General features: G+C 37.7%; 1 protein-coding gene and 11 non-coding genes across 12 annotated transcripts in view; all 12 read left to right on the top strand.

The window, feature by feature from the left end:
* Window positions 1-23,503, top strand: part of LOC121728679 (neprilysin-4-like) — a 66,165-nt gene that overhangs the window by 5,928 nt on the left and 36,734 nt on the right. Inside the window, exon 2 of the mRNA XM_042116906.1 lies at window positions 7,927-7,991. Coding sequence (XP_041972840.1) covers window positions 7,927-7,991 — 65 coding nt within the window. The remainder of the gene's footprint in view (window positions 1-7,926; window positions 7,992-23,503) is intronic.
* LOC121729189 lies at window positions 11,865-11,983 on the top strand. The gene has a single exon (XR_006035931.1). It is a non-coding gene; the product is annotated as a 5S ribosomal RNA (ribosomal RNA).
* LOC121729190 lies at window positions 12,059-12,177 on the top strand. Its single transcript, XR_006035932.1, has one exon. It is a non-coding gene; the product is annotated as a 5S ribosomal RNA (ribosomal RNA).
* On the top strand, window positions 12,253-12,371 carry LOC121729188. Its single transcript, XR_006035930.1, has one exon. It is a non-coding gene; the product is annotated as a 5S ribosomal RNA (ribosomal RNA).
* On the top strand, window positions 12,447-12,565 carry LOC121729187. The gene has a single exon (XR_006035929.1). It is a non-coding gene; the product is annotated as a 5S ribosomal RNA (ribosomal RNA).
* On the top strand, window positions 12,641-12,759 carry LOC121729186. The gene has a single exon (XR_006035928.1). It is a non-coding gene; the product is annotated as a 5S ribosomal RNA (ribosomal RNA).
* LOC121729196 lies at window positions 12,835-12,953 on the top strand. The gene has a single exon (XR_006035937.1). It is a non-coding gene; the product is annotated as a 5S ribosomal RNA (ribosomal RNA).
* On the top strand, window positions 13,029-13,147 carry LOC121729195. The gene has a single exon (XR_006035936.1). It is a non-coding gene; the product is annotated as a 5S ribosomal RNA (ribosomal RNA).
* Window positions 13,225-13,343, top strand: LOC121729191. The gene has a single exon (XR_006035933.1). It is a non-coding gene; the product is annotated as a 5S ribosomal RNA (ribosomal RNA).
* On the top strand, window positions 13,419-13,537 carry LOC121729194. Its single transcript, XR_006035935.1, has one exon. It is a non-coding gene; the product is annotated as a 5S ribosomal RNA (ribosomal RNA).
* LOC121729193 lies at window positions 13,613-13,731 on the top strand. The gene has a single exon (XR_006035934.1). It is a non-coding gene; the product is annotated as a 5S ribosomal RNA (ribosomal RNA).
* LOC121729185 lies at window positions 13,807-13,925 on the top strand. The gene has a single exon (XR_006035927.1). It is a non-coding gene; the product is annotated as a 5S ribosomal RNA (ribosomal RNA).

Genomic DNA, 23,503 nt, shown 5'->3' with positions numbered 1-23,503 from the left:
GGAAAGATACGGTTCTAGCGCGATCAACTTGCGCAGCGGAGTTGCGGGGCTTCATCTTGTAATGTAACAATATACTTAATTTCTTAATACATAAAGATATTCCTATATCCTTTAGTCAAAACATCACGCTTGAACTTCAAAGCTGATTTTAATTTTAAATTCAATTTGGCTTTGATGCAATTTGACCATGAAAAAGGACCATAGACTATTTTATCGCAAGAAAAAACATGGATTCTGCAACAGCTCCGCTTGCAAACCGCTCGTGTGATAAGACCCTTAGTTTATTTTAGAATCTCTTAAAACATTGATGTTTTTTTCTCTTAAAACATTGAAGCTGATCAGCTTTGTTCCACACCTAACGTTGTATCTATAACCTAGGTGATGCCTGCAACCGTACATTTTTCCGGGATAAAATATTTTGATAGTTCGCAGTGCTTACAGCCACTGTTACTAATGGACGGTGCAATCTGCGTTGTATGACAATGAAGATGTCAGAAAAACGATGATTTCCGACTGGCTTTGAATTGAAAAAATTGAGGTCGCGGTCGTACTGTAGTACGCGAAATGCAATGATTTGTAGGTAAGTTGGTAAAATACCAACTGCTCCCTCTGGATCGTATCCAACGAAGGGCTGCTCGAATTGTTGACTGCCATAGTGTTTCAAACAGCTTGGACCCCCTGGAATTACGCCGAGATGTAGCTTCACTCTGCATCCTCTATCGGTTGTATCACGGGGAGTGCTCTGAGGAATTGTTCGGAATCATACCACCTGCAACTTTTCGCTATCGTCCCACGCGAAAAACATACCATCCTCATCACCTTGATGAGTGGCAGTCTTCCACAGTGCGTTTTTCGCGTAACTTTCTGCCGCGCACTGTAAAACTCTGGAATGAACTGTCACCAGCAGTATTTCCGGACCGATACGATCTGCAAACCTTCAAGAAAAGAGCGTATTCCCTCTTAAAAGGCCGGCAACGCACCTGCAGCTCTTCTGATGTTGCGAGTGTCCATGGGCGACGGTAGTTGCTTACCATCAGGTGACCCGTTTGCTCGTTTGCCCCCTTATTTAATAAAAAAAAAGTATTTTGTAAAAATTAACAGCCTTTAAGTAGGAATTAATTGTTATAATTATTTTAAACTAATGAACATCCCCAGACTGTCTTACAACTTCACTGTCAATAATCTCTATTTGCCATGGAAATTAGAAATAAGAGAGTAGTTGCAGTGGTGAAAATGTGTAAAATAATAAAAAATTTATTACTCTTACCTCTAAATTTTTGTAGCGGGCCACTACCCGTTACAAAAATTAGAGATACTTACTTAAAAATTAGAAAAAAAGTTAAAAGTTAGTTTAATTTTGAGATACATTTTCGTTTCAATCTTTCATTGTAGTGCGAAAGTATATTGGCTACTCCGTTAAAAATAGCTGTAACATCACTACTGTCCGTAATAAACGTAACACTCGTACACGCTTCAAAGGAGCCACTTATATAAGCACCTGTAGATATCGTTACATATCAAACCGCAGTAAGGGCTAAAGCGAAAGTGGTGAAACTTGCAAACAAAAAATAATTGTTGTGACAGCAATTATTACTGATGAGTGCCAAGCCGGTTTCGGTTACGGTGGCCGGTTTGATTGAAACCAGAATAGGAGTGATTTTAGTGTCCAAGGATATGCGCAGTACACAGAAGCACTCGCGAAGGAAAATAGTCCTATACTGAATTCATTGGGACGGATGACCCATACGGCAGGCGAGTGACTCAGGAACGCCAATATATACCTATGTGACGCATGGATCATCTTGTTTATTGATCGGCCAACAACCTAACCGAACTTCAAAATAGCGATATTCCAACGCCGAAATCGAACCCTCTGGTCAGAAGCGGCGCTCTAAACCACTGGACCATCATTTTACATGCCCAACCGACGCATGAATCATTTTTCATGTCAATCAAAATACACTACCCTAACCGAACATGGAAACAACATCGAACCCACGACCTCCGATGCTCTAAGCCACTGGACCACGGCATGTCGCAAAATATGAAGCAAAACAGTTGAACTTGGCTTTGGTTGAGTCACTGTTGCCGTGGATGTCACCGTTGAGTGGTCGATTTGTACCGTGCGTTGCAGCTTAGCCTGATCGACAATACGCCAAGGCCACTTCAAAGCCGTCTGTGGTTGCTTGCCGAAACGCCGTTTTCACCAGTCCGTTTTCTTTATCGCTTCATTATAGAATCGCTGATCAAAATGTATGAAATTGACATAAGCGTTCGATAAAATAAAGTTCACATTCGACTCATGTTATGTCAATTCTATACATTTTGATCGGCGATTCTATAAGGGTGAAGCCAAACGAGCGTTATTTTGTGAGTCGTAAGTCGCAGAATTTCGGTCGCGTAAATATCTTTTCATACAAATCATGACTTACAAAATAACGAATGAATCAAACAGCACTTTTGTATGAAACTGAATGCAGCAGAATTTCTGCCAGCCGAAATTCTGTGACTCGCAACTCACAAATTACGCTCGTTTGGCTTCACCCTTAAGAAAGGGTGAAGCGAAACGAGCAGAAGGGTGAAGCAAAAAGTAGTTGTAAGAGATAATTATAGCTATTGATAAATTGGTAACTGATCATTGAACGCAGCTGAACCACTTCAATTATGAGAAGAACCTAAAACAAACCGTGGTCTACATTGACTTTTTATTCTGATTGGTCTAAAAATGGTCTGGTACCATAGCAGTTACACTACTATGGTACCAGACCATTTTTACCATAAGAGTAGCGGAGTGAAAGAGATACCAGAAACAGAGGGAGAGAAAATAGAAACGATGTTACGTAAGCAAATGGGAGGTCATTCACGATCCACTGGACAAAATCATAAGCAACTGTTTCTACATCATTAGAACAAAGATTAGCTTCTTAGCAAACGTCTGAAATGGGCCGCGAAATGAGGAACTTACACAAATTGCTATCGATAGCTCCGACAGCAAAGTTAGAAATAAAATAATTAAATAAAAAAAACATATAAGTATCCATAAGATTTTATTATATTTTTTCCGAATAGATTAGTAAATCTTTCTGGAAAGTCTACGCCGACTACCACCGGTTCGGAAGCAAATCCGGAGCACAGAATAGATAGTACAAGTAGCCTGAGTTAAAAACCGGCGTAAGAAACTCGCACGGCAAATTGGTTATTATAATCATTTTTTTACACTGCGAGTAGAACTCACACATCGAGGGTTCCGTATAAACCTCAGTAGGTACATTGCATTCGCTAATTTAGACAGCGAAGTTATAAGCCTAAAGTGGGTTAACGCTTACGATGTGTTAAGGAAAATTTAAGAGCCAATAACGTCGAGCAAAACCCGCGGCTCGGGCTTTCGTCCACACATTCAGCATTGCTCGATAGTTTTATTCTAAATCGATATTATATTTAATTCCATCGAGCCGGCTCGATGCGAGCCTTCGAGCGGCTCGTTGCGAGCCTTCGAGCTGTCAGTTTTGCGGTCCAGACAGTAATTATTACTCGGTTTGGAGTAAAACTATCGAGCAAAACAGCATGTATATACAAAACAGTAAGCATTTATCGAATGCAAGCAGCATTGTTATTTTCCACCTTTTTGGTAAAAGGTGGCCCCGTGCGAGTTTCTTACGCCGGTTCTTCTCGGCGGGGTAGTTTCCGAACCGGTGGTAGGCCTCATGTAGACACGTCGACATTCTATAAGTGTTAACTTTGTTAACATACTTAGAAATAAATATTTTTCATTTCATTTCATTTTCATTTCATTTCATTTCGTTACTGCCGCACTCAGACCAATATAAGTTCTTTCAACTGTTTAATTCAATGAAGATTTTGGCAGAATCCCCATATTTTATCTGTCGAACTGTTCATTAATTTGAAGTTTAATCTTCATTAATCTCTTTGAGTGCGGCAGTTAGGCTGCGTCCCCATCAGACACGGCACGACGCCGTCACCGTGATACGGTACGGCGTCGATATTTGCGCGGCGTCGTGCCGTAACACGGTGACGGCGCCGCGCCGTGTCTGATGGGGACGCCGCCTTAGTACCGAGTACCGACTACCGAGATTTGTAATTAGTATTATCTAACGTTACTGCAAGGTCGGTCTTATCGACTTTCATCGGTTAGAGGAAAACTATACTTAGGGTGGGTTGCACCAGAGGCGTGGTTATAGTTAGTTATGGTCAAAGTTATGGTTATAGATAAAGCTAACTTTAACTTTAACCTTAACTTTGACCACAACATTTGACAGATGACAGCTGGTCCGACAAGGCTTTAAATGAACGTGGGCGGGGGCGCTGCTGGTAAAGGAGAACTGTCAAAAATCGCGTTTTTGTATGATGACAGCGTTAGTTCCTTTTTTCGCCACGTTCATTTAAAGCCTTGTCGAACTCTATGGTTATGACAAAGATTTGACATTTTGCATTGTAGTTAAAGTTATAGTTAAAGTTACAGTTAAAGTAAGTTGGTGCAACCTTAAATTATGAAAACTTAATTATGAATACAACGAACTCGTCTGCGTAATGTCTAGTTTGATGGTCATTTTCTTTATCAAAAGACGTTAAAAAACTACTACCTACTCCGCTTATAAAAAAGTTATCGAATCTACAAAGTTATTAAAAAGAGAAATTACTGGTCAGAAACTGACGTTAGTAACTAGATGATGCCCACAAACCCGTTGCCCACAAATTTATCGAGCAGAAACCGTACATTATTCCGGGATAAAAGGTATCCTATGTCCTTACCGAGAACACAAAGTATCTCCATACCAAATTTCAGCAAAATCGGTTCAGCGGTTTGGACGTGAAAAAGTAACAGACAGTGTTTCGCATTTAAAATATTAGTAAGTATGGAAGTTTGGACATAGATTTTTGTCTTCGTCATAGGTATCTAAGTCAACATTTCTTTGTAACATTTTCAATTTCTATTGCATGTCTGGTCAAACGGTCAGTGATTTGCATAAAAGGCATCGTGACATTATATCCAGTAATCATGAGAAGGCAATTCATAGGACAATATGCTACGAAAGAGAAAGTCCAGCAAGAAAGGGTTCAGCTCGGTGAAATCATCCCACGATGTTATTATGCCTATTACGTGCGATGATGTGTGCAGTAACCATAACATTAAAACAACGATACGACATTTTATTGCAGCGGTTCTCAAACTTTTTTGGTGGCGGTAACCTTTTTAAAAGAGACATTTTTGAGTGACCTCGAAAAAAAGAAGTCTTTGAATGAACTGCCTCCGTGTTAACAAGTTTCAACAAAAATCGGTTCAACGGTTTCGGCGTAAAGAGGTAATAGAAATACACTTTCGAATTTGTAATAATAATTATATTAGGATAAGAACTTAGAACTATAAGTGTTCGCATTATGTACGTCTGACAAAGTGTCACTAAAAAGTAGCGTTAGTCTCGTATTTTTAGTTTAGTGACGACACCGTCTCACAGTGTCTCACACGATTATGAACTTTATATATTTTATTTACAGTAATCAATATATTACGTCTATATCTTAGATTCTTAACAATCTAATTTAATTATGGCCCGCTTAGGAAACTTTTCATTGCTCTGTTCTCGTTGCACTCAGTGTTGCAATCATTTGTTCACTATTTGTTAACTGCTATAGAAAATGTATTAGAAATAGACGAAAAAACAACAACTTTAGATCTATAGACTGAGATTATCACCGTTTGAACATTTCAAAACTATACGGATGGGTTGTAAGTCTTGTAACGTAACATTCGACAGAAAATTCTTCCTACAATTATATTTTAGAGGTAAATTATATTATATATAACTAGCTGTTGCCCGCGACTTCGTCCGCGTCAACATAGTATAATAACAAAGATGGATATTGGATAGTCCGCTAACAAATATGAAAAAAGTAAAAATATAACCTCCTCCTTTTTGGAAGTCGGTTAAAAAGTAGCCTAAGTTACACCTTACTACATCAGCTATCTACCAAAAAAGTCCCGGCAAAATAGCTCCAGCCGTTTCAGAGATTAGCCGGAACAAACAGACAGACAGACATACAGAAAAAAATTGTAAAAAATGCTGTTTTGGTGTATGTATCGTATATAGATTCATATTTCATATGCATGTAGTAAAAAACGGTTCTTTCAATATTACAAACAGACACTCCAATTTTATTTACTCTGTACCATCTGCACAGCGCTGCCGCAAGGCAGCATTGGCAGGGTCGCCATGCAATGTGTGGCTTAGGGGAGAGTGGAGACCGATTAAAAGAGAGTTGTCTTCTTGAATGTTGTTTAATGACTAACTTAATAACTAATTACAATAACTTATACGAGTATAGCAGGGAGGTGAGCCGCACACTACAATATGTATAAGTAGATAAATTATAAATCACCCATACATAAGATTTTTTCTGAGCGTAAATACCATAGAACCCTCTATTATATCTTAATAATAAGAATAGTTAAAAATAAGTAATTGAAAAAATTGGCCAAGTTCGAGTTAACTCGCACACGAGGTTTCCGTACCACTATAGAACAAAGATAGGCTAAAAATTGTATTTTTTGTATGGGAGCCCACGTTAATATTTACTTTATTTAAATTGTATTATTAATTATTAAAGTACAAATACAATTAAGTATTTTGTGAATATTTCAATTGCCTGTGTGTTGCCGTTATTGATTAAGAGCAAATAATAGCAAAAAAATCGCGTTTGTTGTATGGGAGCCCCCCTTAAATATTAAATTTATTTTGTTTTTTGTATTTGTTGTTATATCGGCAACAGATATACACAATCTGTGAAAATTTCAGAAGTGTAAATTAGCTATAGCGGTTCTTGAGTTACAGCTTGGTGACAGACAGACGGACAGACGGACAGACATCGAAGTCTTAGTAATAGGGTTCCGTTTTTACTCTTTGGGTACGGAACCCTAAAAAAAGAGTCTACAGTGAATGAGCTCTTGTCAACTTTTAAATAAAAGAAAAAGATAATAAAAATCAGTCCACAGGCAGACACTTCGTCGGGGATTAAATTAATATTTAATTGATTTTGATTCGATTACTTACTGTATAATGTATATACAAGTGGTCGATGAAAGGAATGATGAATTATGTCGATCATGATGATGATCTAACAGTTATCACAAATGTTTTGTTTGTATTATCTGATCATTGTTTTCGCACAATGTCCTCTGATCTCATGATTGTATCATAAGCCCATATGGTTCAGTGGTAATGTCGCTAATGTTTAAGATCATGGGTTCTTCGGAAACGGTGATAGTGGTAAAAAAGGTGCCAGATCTGCATTGATTTTAACCTTTTAACATTCATAAAATTATATTTGTCAGTCATTCTTGTACGGGCAAAGGCTTTGAAGTTACCCCGCGAGTGATACACAAATTGTTTTAAGTAATGTCATCAGACACGTCTACCATGGAGATAATTCATTCAAAGATATTCTTTTTTTGGGGGGATCCGTCAAAAATATCACTTCTTAAAAGGGGTCCGCCACCAAAAAAGTTTGAAAACCGCTGATATATTATGTTATATAGGTCTTTAACTGGGCGTTTCATCGAAGGTATACCCAAAGATCATAATTCATAAAGCATGTATGTTTAGTAATTTACACACCTTGTCAAAGTTCTATGAATATTATTTCAAAGATGTATTCAATTTGAAAGTAAATTTTTATTGTTGCATTATAATTTGCCATCCGTGATAAAATTTTCCTACGATTATTATGATTGCGGAATATTTTTAAGTGAATCTTAAAATTGTTAAGCGGTATGACGTGCAAAATACCATCGTGTTTAAAAATTAAACATGTTTCTTTGTTCATGTTTCTTGCAGGTCAAAAAGTTATTGTTTGCGCCGTTATGTCTTTTTTCTAAAAAAAAAAATAATTTCCCGCCGTTTCTCATTTCAGGTCAAGGACATGGACAGCGAGAGCGCGCGCTCTAGGATGCCGGACAGCGGCCTAGAGGAGAAACTGTAAGTTTTACAATCTGTTCATAGTTACTTTATGGGCTTTTACTCACTTGAGACACGACAGTCTTCAAGACTACGATATACACTGAATATTTTTTGTGTGTTTATCACGCACACATAAAAATAATTTTATTGCAATTATGCAAAGTCTGTAAGTATAAATATCGTGTTTTGAGCCAGCTTTGTTTGAAGTTTTCACTTTTTTTTGAAAAGATTTTTGATCAGCTCACACGTGGGTGGAATATTCCTAAGGGCAGGGGACATAACCACCGGTGCGGCATAGGAGAATAATGCCCGTTTTTACCAACCATCTCCTAACGCTAAGTGTAGCGGCCATTAAGTGTATGTCTATCTTTCAAAAATTAATTATTGTTTATCATGTGTCACCTACGTCCTTAGGGCCTAAGAACATTGGAAAAAGATAAGGGTTTTCGAAAACATGTTTGTGTTAAGAAATACATGACCCTAAAAAACCGCTAGATAATACTTAGCGTTAAGGGCGGTTGGTGAAAACGGGCATTAGTCCCTTTTAGGGGCTGGAAAATTCTTATTGACAATTTTTGATGACGGTTCTCTACCAAGCGGCCCTTCATGTGAGTCAGGTGGCCCCTTAGCGGCAAAAAACCTCATTACAACTTGAGTTCCTATGAGTGATTTAATTATTATACTCGTCTCTTGACTGGTTTTTATTTTAACTTGATGTTACATTAAGTTTTTTTATATGATATTTGCAATACTGTTACGTAAGGCACTATAAAATTAGGAAGTACTCACTACATCCAATTTAAAATATTTGCGTAATACTTAACACTAGAGCCAGCGACTTAGTTTAGGATTTTTTGTTTGCTATTTCCGTGATTGATAAACCATCCAAATATAAACATCTATACTTTTAGTAGCCCTATCTTTACAGAAATAACAAACGCAAAATGTAATTGGGTTTCTCCATATTTAGGGATTTCCCAAAGTTGTTTTTGAAATGATTATTCCAATCTAAAAAATTATGGCAGTAGATACATAGATCAAGCAATATAACGTATTAAAGATAATTGGAGTTTGGACTTGATGATAGGGTTCAAACTTCGAAGTAATCGTATTCGAATGTCACAGATATATGATACAGATTAATGGTTATAAGGTTTATTAATTATTATTTTTAACAAAAAATTAAAACCGACTTCCAAGGTAAAAACAATAATAACATCCTTATGAACTAAAAAGTATTAAATAATTTTTCCTATCTAATAGTGCCTTTTTCCGTATTCGGCTAAAACTCAACTAGGTATTTCTGTACTCAATCTTCATCATTTTGAAGTCGGTACCAGATATAGCTGAATCTTCAGTCTGCCAGAATATTTAAAACTTTTGTAACTGGCACCGACTTCAAAATGATGAAGATTGAGTACAGAAATACCGAGTTGAGTTTTAGCCGAATACGGACAAAGGCACTATTAGATAGGAAAAATTATTTAATACTGTTTAGTTCCTAAGGATGTTATTATTGTTTTTACCTTGGAAGTCGGTTTTAATTTTTTGTTAAAAATAATAATTTCACTCTTTTTAGTTACCTAGTAAACTATCGCGTACTATACGTAGAATAATTAATACACCTGTATATTATTCTACGTATCTTATTACAAGCTCACCGGTGAGCGAGACACAATAGAATAACAATAGATTTCCAAGAATCCACGATCGAAGGATTAATAGGAGTATAATCAGTAAAACCGTTTCGGAGGAGTAAGGTAACTACCATTGTGACACGAGAATTTTAAATAATTTATGAAGATAAGAAGATGTACTTATTTATTGTATTAAATATTAATATTATAAGACACTTATTTAAAGGGTCAGTTGTAAATTGCAGGTTTGGTAAGTTAAAAATTATAAATGGCACGTCTAATAACTAGTTTAGCAGTTAAAATTAAACAGTAAAGTAAACAAATATGAGTTGTAAAAAATAATTAAATGGATCATTGAAAACATTATTAAATAGTAAAATAATTCAATGAGCGGTAAAAATTAATGAATGAGCGGTTACGTGCAGTGGGCAGTTACGAATCGGAATTTAACAGTAAGAAATCTTATTCTAAGCAGCTTTTTAAACAATGAGGTGGTAAAATATAATAAAATCGTCCAAGTGCGAGTCGAACTCGCCCATGGAGGGTTCCGTACCGTTATAAAGCGTAAGTAAGACGGTCGCCGGCTGCTGCCGCAGCACGCTCGCTGCGCTCGCTCGGCTCCCTCTGTGTTGTGGTCTAAGTTCTAACCTAACCTAACCTACTCTTGGACTTTCTGGATTGTGTTTGTTTTTGTTTTGGCGGGGGGCTGCCCCGAACCCCCCTTTCGGGGGGTCCCCCCGCTACGGTATCCGTGGTTAAGTAGGCCTTCTGTTAAGTCGTTATCGAACCGCTCATTCCATCATTTTTATCTCTCATTCAGTTATTGGACTGCTCAATTATTTTTTTATTACTGTCCATGTTTTACAGTCGCAATAAATAATAAACCGCCATCTATATATTAATACGTGAGAGAAAAACTTTGTAACCCTTTTTAAGAAAAATGGGGAAACGTAGGTGCATGAAATTTCGCACAGTTATATATGGAGAAGGAGTGCATCGAGCTAATATTATTTTGAAATTATGCTTTTATCATATATTTTTTAACAAATAAAACGTTACACACACTACGACACTACTACTAGGAAAAATGACAGATTTTTCAGTGACAAGCCTATACATGCGAATTATACTCTTTTATTTATGATTGAAGTCTGTTGACAACAAGTTGACAAATTGAAAATGGATTATTGTTTTTTTTTATTTAATTTTAGATACTATTAGATAATGCTTAAACGGCCAGTCTGAGATCAGCTGAGTCCCAGAGACAAGAATTGAAAAAAACTGTCAATATAAGTCAATATTTTTTACAAAATATAGGTAGCAGTCCTAATGTCGTTGCAAGTAAGGTCGAATTTCGACCATTGGGCGATCTCTAGTAAAATTAAATAACTGCTCAGAAAATTAGTTCCCATATTATAATAAACGTACTTATCCTAAAACGTATATAAACTACACTAGCCGTTGCCCGCGACTTCGTCCGCGTGGTCTTCAGTTTATAGCGCGCGGTGTCAACAAAATTAGTGTCAAAAGCTACCCCTTAAATCAAAATACCCAAAACAGCCATGCAGTGTGCACATAATATATATATTTTTAATTAAACTTTTTTATAAGTAAGTACCAAACTTTAAAGCTTATTTATCTTTACACAACTTAGCTGCATTACACAACTTTAGCTTTACCCATAAACTATTTAGTATTTATTACATAAAGTAATATACCTGTAGGACGTAGGTATTAACTTTATGATTAATTATTGCTAGGCGGTTAAAGCCGATTCAACATGATACCACCTCTTATAGAAATACATATTATGAGCAAGCGATAGCGCGATCTAGGTGACTCTTGGCGCCATCTGTTATGAGTTTTTGGAACTAACTTAATTTGAACAAATTTACGCAAATTTACAACCTTTTTTCCAGTTAAAAAGTAGCATATGTCCTTTCTCAGGCTCTAGACTATCTGTGTACAAAATTTCATAACAATCGGTTCAGTAGTTTTGGCGTGAAAGCGAGACAGACAGACAGAGATACTTTCGCATTTATAATATTAGTATAGATAATAGAACAAAAGCTCTGATATAAAATACACCGGTTCTCGTCCGATCACCGAAGTTAAGCAACGTCGGGCGCGGTTAGTACTTGGATGGGTGACCGCCTGGGAATACCGTGTGATGTTGGCTTTTTGTTGTTATATTTTTTGTTGCTCTATGTATAACATCGACATCAGCTGTAGAGTCGTTTGCGCTCAGTAAATCGCCAACGTCCATACCACGTTGAATACACCGGTTCTCGTCCGATCACCGAAGTTAAGCAACGTCGGGCGCGGTTAGTACTTGGATGGGTGACCGCCTGGGAATACCGCGTGATATTGGCTTTTTGTTGTTATATTTTATGTTGCTCTATGTATAACATCGACATCAGCTGTAGAGTCGTTTGCGCGCAGTGAATCGCCAACGTCCATACCACGTTGAATACACCGGTTCTCGTCCGATCACCGAAGTTAAGCAACGTCGAGCGCGGTTAGTACTTGGATGGGTGACCGCCTGGGAATACCGCGTGATGTTGGCTTTTTGTTGTTATATTTTATGTTGCTCTATGTATAACATCGACATCAGCTGTAGAGTCGTTTGCGCTCAGTAAATCGCCAACGTCCATACCACGTTGAATACACCGGTTCTCGTCCGATCACCGAAGTTAAGCAACGTCGGGCGCGGTTAGTACTTGGATGGGTGACCGCCTGGGAATACCGCGTGATGTTGGCTTTTTGTTGTTATATTTTATGTTGCTCTATGTATAACATCGACATCAGCTGTAGAGTCGTTTGCGCTCAGTATATCGCCAACGTCCATACCACGTTGAATACACCGGTTCTCGTCCGATCACCGAAGTTAAGCAACGTCGGGCGCGGTTAGTACTTGGATGGGTGACCGCCTGGGAATACCGCGTGATGTTGGCTTTTTGTTGTTATATTTTATGTTGCTCTATGTACAACATCGACATCAGCTGTAGAGTCGTTTGCGCGCAGTGAATCGCCAACGTCCATACCACGTTGAATACACCGGTTCTCGTCCGATCACCGAAGTTAAGCAACGTCGGGCGCGGTTAGTACTTGGATGGGTGACCGCCTGGGAATACCGCGTGATGTTGGCTTTTTGTTGTTATATTTTATGTTGCTCTATGTATAACATCGACATCAGCTGTAGAGTCGTTTGCGCGCAGTGAATCGCCAACGTCCATACCACGTTGAATACACCGGTTCTCGTCCGATCACCGAAGTTAAGCAACGTCGGGCGCGGTTAGTACTTGGATGGGTGACCGCCTGGGAATACCGCGTGATGTTGGCTTTTTGTTGTTATATTTTATGTTGCTCTATGTATAACATCGACATCAGCTGTAGAGTCGTTTGCGCGCAGTGAATCGCCAACGTCCATACCACGTTGAATACACCGGTTCTCGTCCGATCACCGAAGTTAAGCAACGTCGGGCGCGGTTAGTACTTGGATGGGTGACCGCCTGGGAATACCGCGTGATGTTGGCTTTTTGTTGTTATATTTTATGTTGCTCTATGTATAACATCGACATCAGCTGTAGAGTCGTTTGCGCGCAGTGAATCGCCAAAACTTCCATACCACGTTGAATACACCGGTTCTCGTCCGATCACCGAAGTTAAGCAACGTCGGGCGCGGTTAGTACTTGGATGGGTGACCGCCTGGGAATACCGCGTGATGTTGGCTTTTTGTTGTTATATTTTATGTTGCTCTATGTATAACATCGACATCAGCTGTAGAGTCGTTTGCGCTCAGTAAATCGCCAACGTCCATACCACGTTGAATACACCGGTTCTCGTCCGATCACCGAAGTTAAGCAACGTCGGGCGCGGTTAGTACTTGGATGGGTGACCGCCTGGGAATACCGCGTGATGTTGGCTTTTTGTTGTTATATTTTATGTTGCTCTATGTATAACATCGACATCAGCTGTAGAGTCGTTTGCGCGCAGTGAATCGCCAACGTCCATACCACGTTGAATACACCGGTTCTCGTCCGATCACCGAAGTTAAGCAACGTCGGGCGCGGTTAGTACTTGGATGGGTGACCGCCTGGGAATACCGCGTGATGTTGGCTTTTTGTTGTTATATTTTATGTTGCTCTATGTATAACATCGACATCAGCTGTAGAGTCGTTTGCGCTCAGTAAATCGCCAACGTCCATACCACGTTGAATACACCGGTTCTCGTCCGATCACCGAAGTTAAGCAACGTCGGGCGCGGTTAGTACTTGGATGGGTGACCGCCTGGGAATACCGCGTGATGTTGGCTTTTTTGCTGCTAAAACTTTTTTGTAGAATCACTACCATCTACTAATAATATTTTATAGGATTTGTTGAAGAAAATACTGATAAAATTCTTTACTTTCAACAATTCATAATACTTGGGTAATTTTGGGCTTCATTAAAATGAAGGTACATTACATTCGCCATCAAAACTAAGTAAGTACGGTATTGACACGGTTATTACAATTTAGCGAATTGCTAATTATGTGGAGATATGAGCTAGGGGTGGTTATCAACTTATTACGTAGGGCTGTCACGATGCAATTACGAGATTAACTATTAGAGTTAAAAAATATCATAATTATTAACTAAAATAAAAGCGTAAGGCACACATTTGACATTACTTCTGAGAAGTAAGCTGCTTCGATAATACAAGTAACATTAATTAAATAATTAATGTTACTTGTATCTCTCAATTAAATGATTACTAATACACTTTCCTTGCACTTATTCCTCTTTATTTTTAAGATATTTATTACAAAATTGTTTAATACACGACCGGTTTCGAAAAAATACACACCTGATGATGAAATACACACCAAATGTGTGCCTTACGCTCTGGAGTTAAGGCTGAATTTGTTATGTTCAATTTTGGTGACATTGGTGACCCTGACGTGGTAATGATGATGATGAATGTAATTTGCATAGTAGCATATGCTTTCAGTTCTTAAAACAGCGCCTAAACCCCCAAACTTGTATTTATAAGGAATCCGGAGTTCTCTTTGTATCTTCGGAACCATAATATATCTCGGTGCAAAATCTTGCGTTTTGGTAGCATATGCTTAGGATGCTTCTTATAAAACCAAAATCACCATATGTTTCCATATAAATTTAGAGGAGTTCCCTCGATTACTCATGGATTCCATCATCAGGTCACCACTTTTGTGAACATGGTACCAAATTGGAGTGAAACCTAATACAACAAAACAAAAATTTCGAAAATCGGTTCACAAACGGCGGAGTAATCGTTGAACATACACAAATAAAAAAAAATATCCACAGCCGAACATATAACCTCCTCCTTTTTGGAAGTCGGTTAAAAAACAGCAAAATCATCGAAATGTTAGTGACTTAGTGTTATTATTATTACATTATGCGAGTTTCTTTCTGTCTGTTAGCTGTAAACTAGATGAAATTTGGTATACAGGAGATACTTTACGACTGAATCCACACGCGTGTAATTAACTAATTAGTAATAATTACTATAGTGGGTTGTGATTCGTCGTGAATCGCTTTTCGTTCGTCATCGCGGATTTCGTTGAAGTTTGACACATCATAAAAATCGTGAGACGTACTTTATAAATGGTCCCATGGGATATTTGGGAAATCGCATGTTTTTAATTGACCACAGATAAAATATGACAGACATGTCTATCAGTAGCAACAAAATAAGAACGGTTTCCATATAGTTATCGAAAAGAAATAAACCATAATTTGTATGTAAATGTATGACTGTATGTAATTATGTGTATATCTTGTAGTGTCAGCGGAAACGATAGCGCACGGAGTCGGAACACGAGGCAGATATAGTTTATCCAGTATACATTTTACATACATAATATTTCAGGAGATTAGAAAAAAGATACATACATAAGCGAGCTTTATCTATACTTTACAGTCTGTAAATTATAATATAATATCTATGGACGCTTCACACCACGTCAGTCTGGCTCCGTGCTAAGTACCTGAAGGACTTGTGTTATAGGTACCAGACAACGGAAATATATTTAATACTTTTATACTATACTATAGCATATTCAATGCAAACAAACAAAAGGGGTACGAACCTTTGTGACATAGGCCATCTTGATTTTTTTTCAAAATTTCCGAGCACGATAAAAGTGTCCTTTGGACTCATATGGTGACATTTACTTCTAAATATCTCGGAAACGTGACACTTTAGGATACCATGTTATATAAAGTACCCCGTACACGGTAATTCAGCATGACCATTCATTTACGTGAATTACATGCTGCATGATGAACGCTCATTTTTCATCATGCAGCATGATAATTCAGGAGGATAATTCAAGAGTATAATAATAATGTTATTTACTAAACTAAAAAAAAAACGTGGGAGAGCCATGCTTCGGCACGAATGGGCCGGCTCGACCGGAGAAATACCACGTTCTCACAGAAAACCGGCATGAAACAGCGCTTGCGCTGTGTTTCGCCGAGTGAGTGAGTTTACCGGAGGCCCAATCCCCCCCCTCAGGGGCGTCTTTCCCATAGGTGCAACGTGTGCGGTGCACACGGGCGCCGCGGTCCTAGGGGCACCGAGCACCGCTCGCACTTGGCGCCCGCCCGCGCTGGCCGGCCGCCACGGCCCACGCTTTATTGACCAACGTAAAAAGAACTCCAGTTTGAAAACATTTTTGGGTAATTTTTTTTTAAAGAAGGCAGGTCTCTGTAGCCCTGACGTCACTGCGACCCATGAGGATCTATTGTGACTCCTTCGCACTAGAGTATCATCCCCAACCCAATACTGCTCATAAATTGAACGATATGGTTGGGGTTGGTGCCACGAATTTCCTCTGTGGACGAGTATTCGTGGCGACCAAGGTGCCTATTCCTGCTCTGTAGTAGAGCAGGGCAGTCGAGGAGAAGGTGAATAGGTGTTTCATCCTCCTCTTCACAGAATCTGCAAGTCCTAAACAGAATGGGTATTTGTAGCATAATTTTTGTGTAATATCCGAAGCTCTTCTTATATTTGTAGAATTACAGCAAAGCAAGGCGCGCCATTAGCGGCTCGGCTTTTGCAATATAAATATTATAATCTTTATTTTTCAACGTGAAATGAACCTTAAATGTGAAAAGCACAGTGTTCTAATTTAGAAAACAAACTGTGCCATGCTGGCTCTTCGGATGTAGAGAAGTTAGAGCTCTTCAAATCAAATGAAATCGAATTAATACCGATGTTGTGATGATGTGATGTTTAATAAGTATATAACATGAAATTTTAAGTAAAATTGAAGTACTTAAGCGATATAAAATTTATGTTTTGGGGTTAAGCTTGTTAGGGTCAGTCAAGACATCATGGTCAAAACCGAAAAAAACTTCAATCCACAAACAAATAACAATAGAGTTTGTTATCTATTTATATAAGAGAAATTTGACAGTACCTATACTAACTTGATGTGCTGTTATAGTTCGTCTGGTGGAACGAAGGAAGCCACCGCTTAGAGTCCTCGCCCTCAAACGGCCGGACAAACTGTACTTTTACTTTGTACCCATTTCATTTTGACCGCGCGCGCGCTTCTTAGGGGGCGCTAGGGTAATGTTTGCACACGGGCGCCACATGGGCTAGAGACGGCCCTGCGGCTCCCCTATTACCCTATTCGCTCTTAAAAGGCCAGCAACGCACCTGCAGCTCTTCTGATGCTGCGAGTGTCCATGGGCGACGGAAGTTTCTTTCCATCAGGTGACCCGTTTGCTCGTTTGCCCCCTTATTTCATTAAAAAATTTACAAAAATTTAATTGTTCTCAATAGTTTTTAATTTATATTAAAAACTAATTATTATAATTTATGTTATAAACTATTAAAAATAATAATTAAAATTTAGTGCTGGTGTCTGTACACGGGTGGCGGGGCTTTTGTCATAATAAACACACTCGTGTTATTAACAAGTTAATTAAAACTAGCGACCCGCCCCGGCGTCGCACGGGTAGGTATAAAATATATAGCCACTAAAAAACTGATTAAAATCGATAGCCTATGATCCTTCACGTGGGCTACTTCTTATCTGTGCCAAATAACATAAAAATTGCCGCAGTAGTTCGCGAGATAAGCCTTTCAAATTATTTCCTCCGTTTTTTCCGCATTCTTCTATTAGTCTTAGCGTGATAAAATATAGCCTATAGACTTCCTCAATAAATGGGCTATCTAACACTGAAAGAATTTTTCAAATCGGACCAGTAGTTCCTGAGATTAGCGCGTTCAAGTTAGCTCTTTCAAACCTTGGTACCCCTTAAATCAATACAGCTGTGCAGTGTGCACACAATAAGTATTTCATTTTTTTATATTAAACTTTATATTTTATGCCAAATTTTAAAGCTTATTTAGCCCTCCAATTACACAACTTTACCCATAAACTATTTATCATTGATAGATTTAAGGTTACGTCACTGCACAGATAAAGTACTGAGTTATTTAATACCGTAGAATAGATATAACAATCGAAAAAAATCGAAACTTAAATGTAAGATGATACCATGTCTTATAGAAAGACTTTTGAGCAAGCGTCAGCGCGATGTAGAAGACGCACGGGGCCATCTATTATGAATTGTTGGAACTAACTTAATTTGAACAAATTTACGCATTTTCACCCCCTTACAACCCTTTTTTCCAGTAAAAAAGTAGCCTATGTCCTTTCTCAGGCTTTAGACTATCTGTATACAAAATTTCATTACAATCGGTTCGGAAGTTTTGGCGTTTGGCGTGAAAGCGAGACTGACAGACAGACAGACAGAGATACTTTTGGCGTTTGGCGTGAAAGCGAGACTGACAGACAGACAGACAGACAGAGATACTTTCGCATTTATAATATTAGTATAGATTATGTGCACACTGCATAGCTGTTTTTGGGTATTTTGATTAATTAAGGGCCGCGCTACACCGGAAGCACTTACCAGGGTTTTAAAAAGTTTTTAAATTTGACATTTTTTTTGACACCGCGCGCTATAAACTAAAGTCCACGCAGACGATGTCGCGGGCAACAGCTAGTTATGAATAAAAACAATATTATATAGTAAAGTAGGTATGATTAGTTCTGTTACAATAATAAAGTAAAAATTAAAACGCCATCTGTTTTCATATATTAGAATTAAAATGTTGATTGCATTGATATATTTTCTGGATGGAATATAGGCCAACACGGTACACTCGAACTCCTTTATTTTAGAGCGCCTTCTGTTGTCAACTTGTCACATATATTAGAAATGCAGTAGGAGTTCTATAAGATAAGATAGATTGATTATTATTATACCAAGTGATTATATTATTAAACATAATATTCTAACGTATTAAAAACTATAAACAAAAATATACTAACTAATAAGTATGATTAGTTCTATGTTACAATAAAGTAAAAAATAAAACGCCATCTGTTGAATCGTATTAGAACTAAAATGTTCATTCCATCGATATATTTCTGGATTTTTTATAATATTATACATAAAATATGTTTAAGATTTTTGAAATTTTATTTTAATACACATCCAAGACCCAGGAACATTGAAAACTTTTTGTTCCGCCTGCGGGACTCGAACCCAGGACCCCCGGGATGAGCGCTGGCCACGCGCAATGCGAATTCATTTTCATCGATATTTTCATGGAAATAAGATATTTTCCCACATCAAAATGTAGCCTATGTCCTTTCTCAGAGTCTAGAATAACTGTATACAAAATTTCATTGCAATCGGTTCAGTAGTTTTGGCGTGAAAGCAAGACAGACAGACAGACAGACAGACAGACAGACAGACAGACAGACAGAGATACTTTCGCATTTATAATATTAGTATGGATTAGCTGTGATATTAGATAGATACAGATATGTATTGAAAGAAGTTACATATTAAAAGTAAACACTATATTGAACAATAAAACTAAAACGTAAATTAATAAACTAATAAAATGAAATAAAAGAAATGCGAAAACAAGTTACCGCGTGGAGCTCGGAAAATTATCTCCTTCTCTATTCTATTATTAAATTTCGAAATTCAGAACAGAAGAAAAAAAAACACATAAGTACCTATTATATCCGATAAGTACTTATATGTTTTTTTAATTTTTGTTTAGGCACAGAATATATATTAGTAGTACCAAGTTTAGGTTAAACATTTTAAGAAACATTTCAGTCTAAACTCTAAACTGCCAAAAATTAAAAAAAAAAAATTAGCTCGAATAAATGTATAATTTCACTAAAATATTTCACACACCATAATAACGGAACGGAAAATAAACAAAAAAAAACTTGAGAGGTGTCAAAGGACACCCGGGCTTAGATAGGTATTATTTCTTATGTAAGTAATAAAAACCTGTATAGGCCCCAACTGAAGGCAAAATTGTATATTTAAGGCAAAACTCGTCTTACATCAACAAATATAGCTTTACTATTAAATTTTTTATAGAATATCTTTATTATTAATCACTCTACAATTCCTATTAATAACACAGGCCATTTTGCCTGCGTGTGAAGGTAAAATGGACCACGGTAAAGGGCAAAATGGTCCCAAATCCCAATGCATATGTCATTTGGGGAATACCTTTTACAAATAAATGTTGTGTACAACTAAACTACAATGTGCCTAGAGGAGACAAATCATGCACTGCACCCGTCTTTTTTGTTTTTAGGTTCTCATGAATAAATGTCACATTTTGAAGTTAACCGTTTTACCCCTTTCATTCTTTACATACTATATTAAAGTTAAAATCATGCAGAACACTGTGTCATATCATTAAATAGAAAATATTAATTACAACAAAAGTGCGGACTGGTCAAAAATTGTGTTTTTTACATCAAAATGTGAAAAAAATATTTAACCGCAATAAAAATCCGCTGTTCCGTATGACAGTTTCGCCGGCAATGACCGAGAACGGGAAGGGCCCGAGTAATTAGTAGCGTTACCTAGCAAATAGATGGCCCTAGTAGGTTTCAAGTAATTTGACCGTTCCGTTTTGCCTGCATGGTCCGTTTTGCATGCAGTTCCCCTACACTCAAAAATAGACGTCGCTTCACCGCACTGTTCAATGCCAGAGAGGGGGAGAGAAACAAGCACTACCGCACGGCTTACAACTATTTAGCATTTTTGCTATAGTTGTTAAAGTAACTAGTTTTTACATGCCCATCCGACGCATGGATCATTACTTGTCAGACGATTAGGTGATCAGCCTGCATTGTCCTAACCAATCTTGGAAATAAAATATTGTTTCCAACGCGAGAATCAAACCCACGACCACGCTAAACCACTGGACCACGGAGATCACGATACGTTCTTGTAAATACTTACCGACGTTTTTTGTATAAATTAAATTGAAAAAGTTATTTCATCATCATCATCATCATATCAGCCTATATTCGTCCAAAAGTTATTTATTAGCAATAAAATATTATATTATGGCAAAATATATTATTTGATTTATTAATTTTGCGCACATTAACAGTTTGTATGCCCTGTTCAAAGAAACGCATAATTTTTTTAAGTGTTCGGGAGCACCACCCTGGAACTGAGTTGTCCCATGGGCATGCCGATGACATGCCGATCGCGCGATCCGCTGCATTATTGCATGACGAAAAATTAAACCACTTGTAAATCAATGTACAGCACGTAGTTTGCATGTCATTCGCGTCATTCACTACAATAAACGATCATGCGTGAATTACAGCACGTAACTCATGTCGTGCTGAAAAATTAAAGAAGTTGTAATTCAATGTACAGCACGTTGTACAGCACGTAGTTTGCATGTAATTCGCATCATTCACTGCAATACACGATAATTCGTGCATTACAGCACGTAATGCATGTAATGCAGAATTACCGTTTAGCGTGCGCATAACATTTTTTGTTTGTATAAGTGTCTTCTATCCAAATATACCACTTTTATCGTGCTCGGAAATTTAAAAAAAAATCAAGATGGCCTATGTCACAAAGGTTCGTACCCCTTTTGTTTGTTTGCATCGAATATGCTATAGTATAGTATAAAAGTATTTAATATATTTCCGTTGTCTGGTACCTATAACACAAGTCCTTCAGGTACTTTTGTTTGTTTGCATTGAATATGCTCCAAAACTGCTGAGCTGTATCGATGGAACTTGCCAAAGACCAAAGTAGAATGGGAAAGGACAATAAAACAATTTCTCATCGCGGAAAAAAATATTACAAAGATTACGAGATCAAATTATTACAAATACTCTCTTGTAGGGTTAACATTTCCTAAACTTTTTATTGTATTGTATTTAACGGTATTTATCCTTTAGTGGACCAGCAATTAGGTTTATTTATATAAAATTAATTTATCCGTCTGTATGCAGATATCGTAGAGATCGTGAGATGCGGCGATCTGAATGTACAATCGATACTATTGTTTGTTTATCTTAGCTGATAACGCGATAATAATCATCAACAACATATTATTACAATACAAGGTGTAACAAAACTAAGTGATAATACTTTAGGGTGTGTATTTGTTCCTTGTAGAGAGTTCACTGTGAAAGAAGGAAACAGCGCTGAAAAAACTAATTTAACTATTTTTATATAATTTATATGGGCAAGCGCCCGCGTGTCATGAACTTTTCAATACAAAGATGAAAAAAGTTACTGTAGCAGCGCTGCTACTTTCACAGTGAACTCTATAAAGGGGACCCATAAACACCCTAAAGTATAATCATCATAAGTGCAGTAGAATTTGAACGAAGAAACTATAATTGGCATCACGTTTCACCCTGGGCCGGCACGTGTATTGTGATAGAGAAAGAAACAGTAAATCGAGGTAACGTAGTCCTCTGATTCCTCCTTCAAAATAGAGCCTATCTATATATTTTTTTAATATCTTCAGGAAGAGCCTATACGTGGGAGAGGCATGCTTCGGCACGAATGGGCCGGCTCGACCGGAGAAATACCACGTTCTCCCAGAAAACCGGCGCGAAACAGCACTTGCGCTGTGTTTCGCCGAGTGAGTGAGTTTACCGGATGCCCAATCCCCTACCCTATTCCCTTCCTTACCCTCCTCTATTCCCTTCCCTACCCTCCCCTATTACCCTATTCTCTCTTAAAGGGCCGGCAACGCACCTGCAGCTCTTCTGATGCTGCGAGTGTCCATGGGCGATGGAGGTTGCTTTCCATCAGGTGACTCGTTTGCTCGTTACCTTAAAGATCTTTCAAATTTGCTTTATGGTCGGTCGATTGGCGGGGTACGGGGCAGTAATTTTTTGCGATTTTTGAAGGCTCATATTTTTTTATATACTTATTAGTAAATAATTTAGAAAACGTAGAGGCATAGCTTCAACAGATCCCAACATTGTATAAAAAATAATTTGTCTAGACGCATTGTCCAGGGAGTAAATTGGGGAATACGTTTAATAGTGGTGTTATAATATTAAAACAACATATTTCATTGGATGGCCCGGGAACTTCGTATCACTTCACTCCTGATATACGCCAACGAGATATCTCACTCTACATATTTTCTCGATGGATGATGGTTTGTCTCTTCTTCTCTATTTACCCTAGCATGACAAATATTTTTTCTCGCGTAGATCTATCATCGAAATAACACATTTATTTTGACATAATGAGACGAGTAGATTAAAGAAAATCATATAAGATATAAGCTGAACCTGATATAAGCTGACCACACGAGATTAAAGAAAATCATATAAGATATAAGCTGAACAGCCTACTTTGTAGTGCCACCAACCAAAATTGTATACTTTTAAGTAACAATATCCCACAAATAGATGTGGTTGATATTAATAATATTTTAAATTTTAGGTTTAATAATCTAACATATGATAAGTTTTACTTATCACATTCTTATACCAGACATATAGCCAGATGGCTATTTCA

The sequence above is a fragment of the Aricia agestis genome, chromosome 7 (assembly GCF_905147365.1).
Source record: "Aricia agestis chromosome 7, ilAriAges1.1, whole genome shotgun sequence".
Classification (NCBI taxonomy): Eukaryota; Metazoa; Arthropoda; class Insecta; order Lepidoptera; family Lycaenidae; genus Aricia; species Aricia agestis.
The sequence above is the reverse complement of the archived record's forward strand: the minus strand, read 5'-3'. Positions and strand labels throughout refer to the sequence as shown.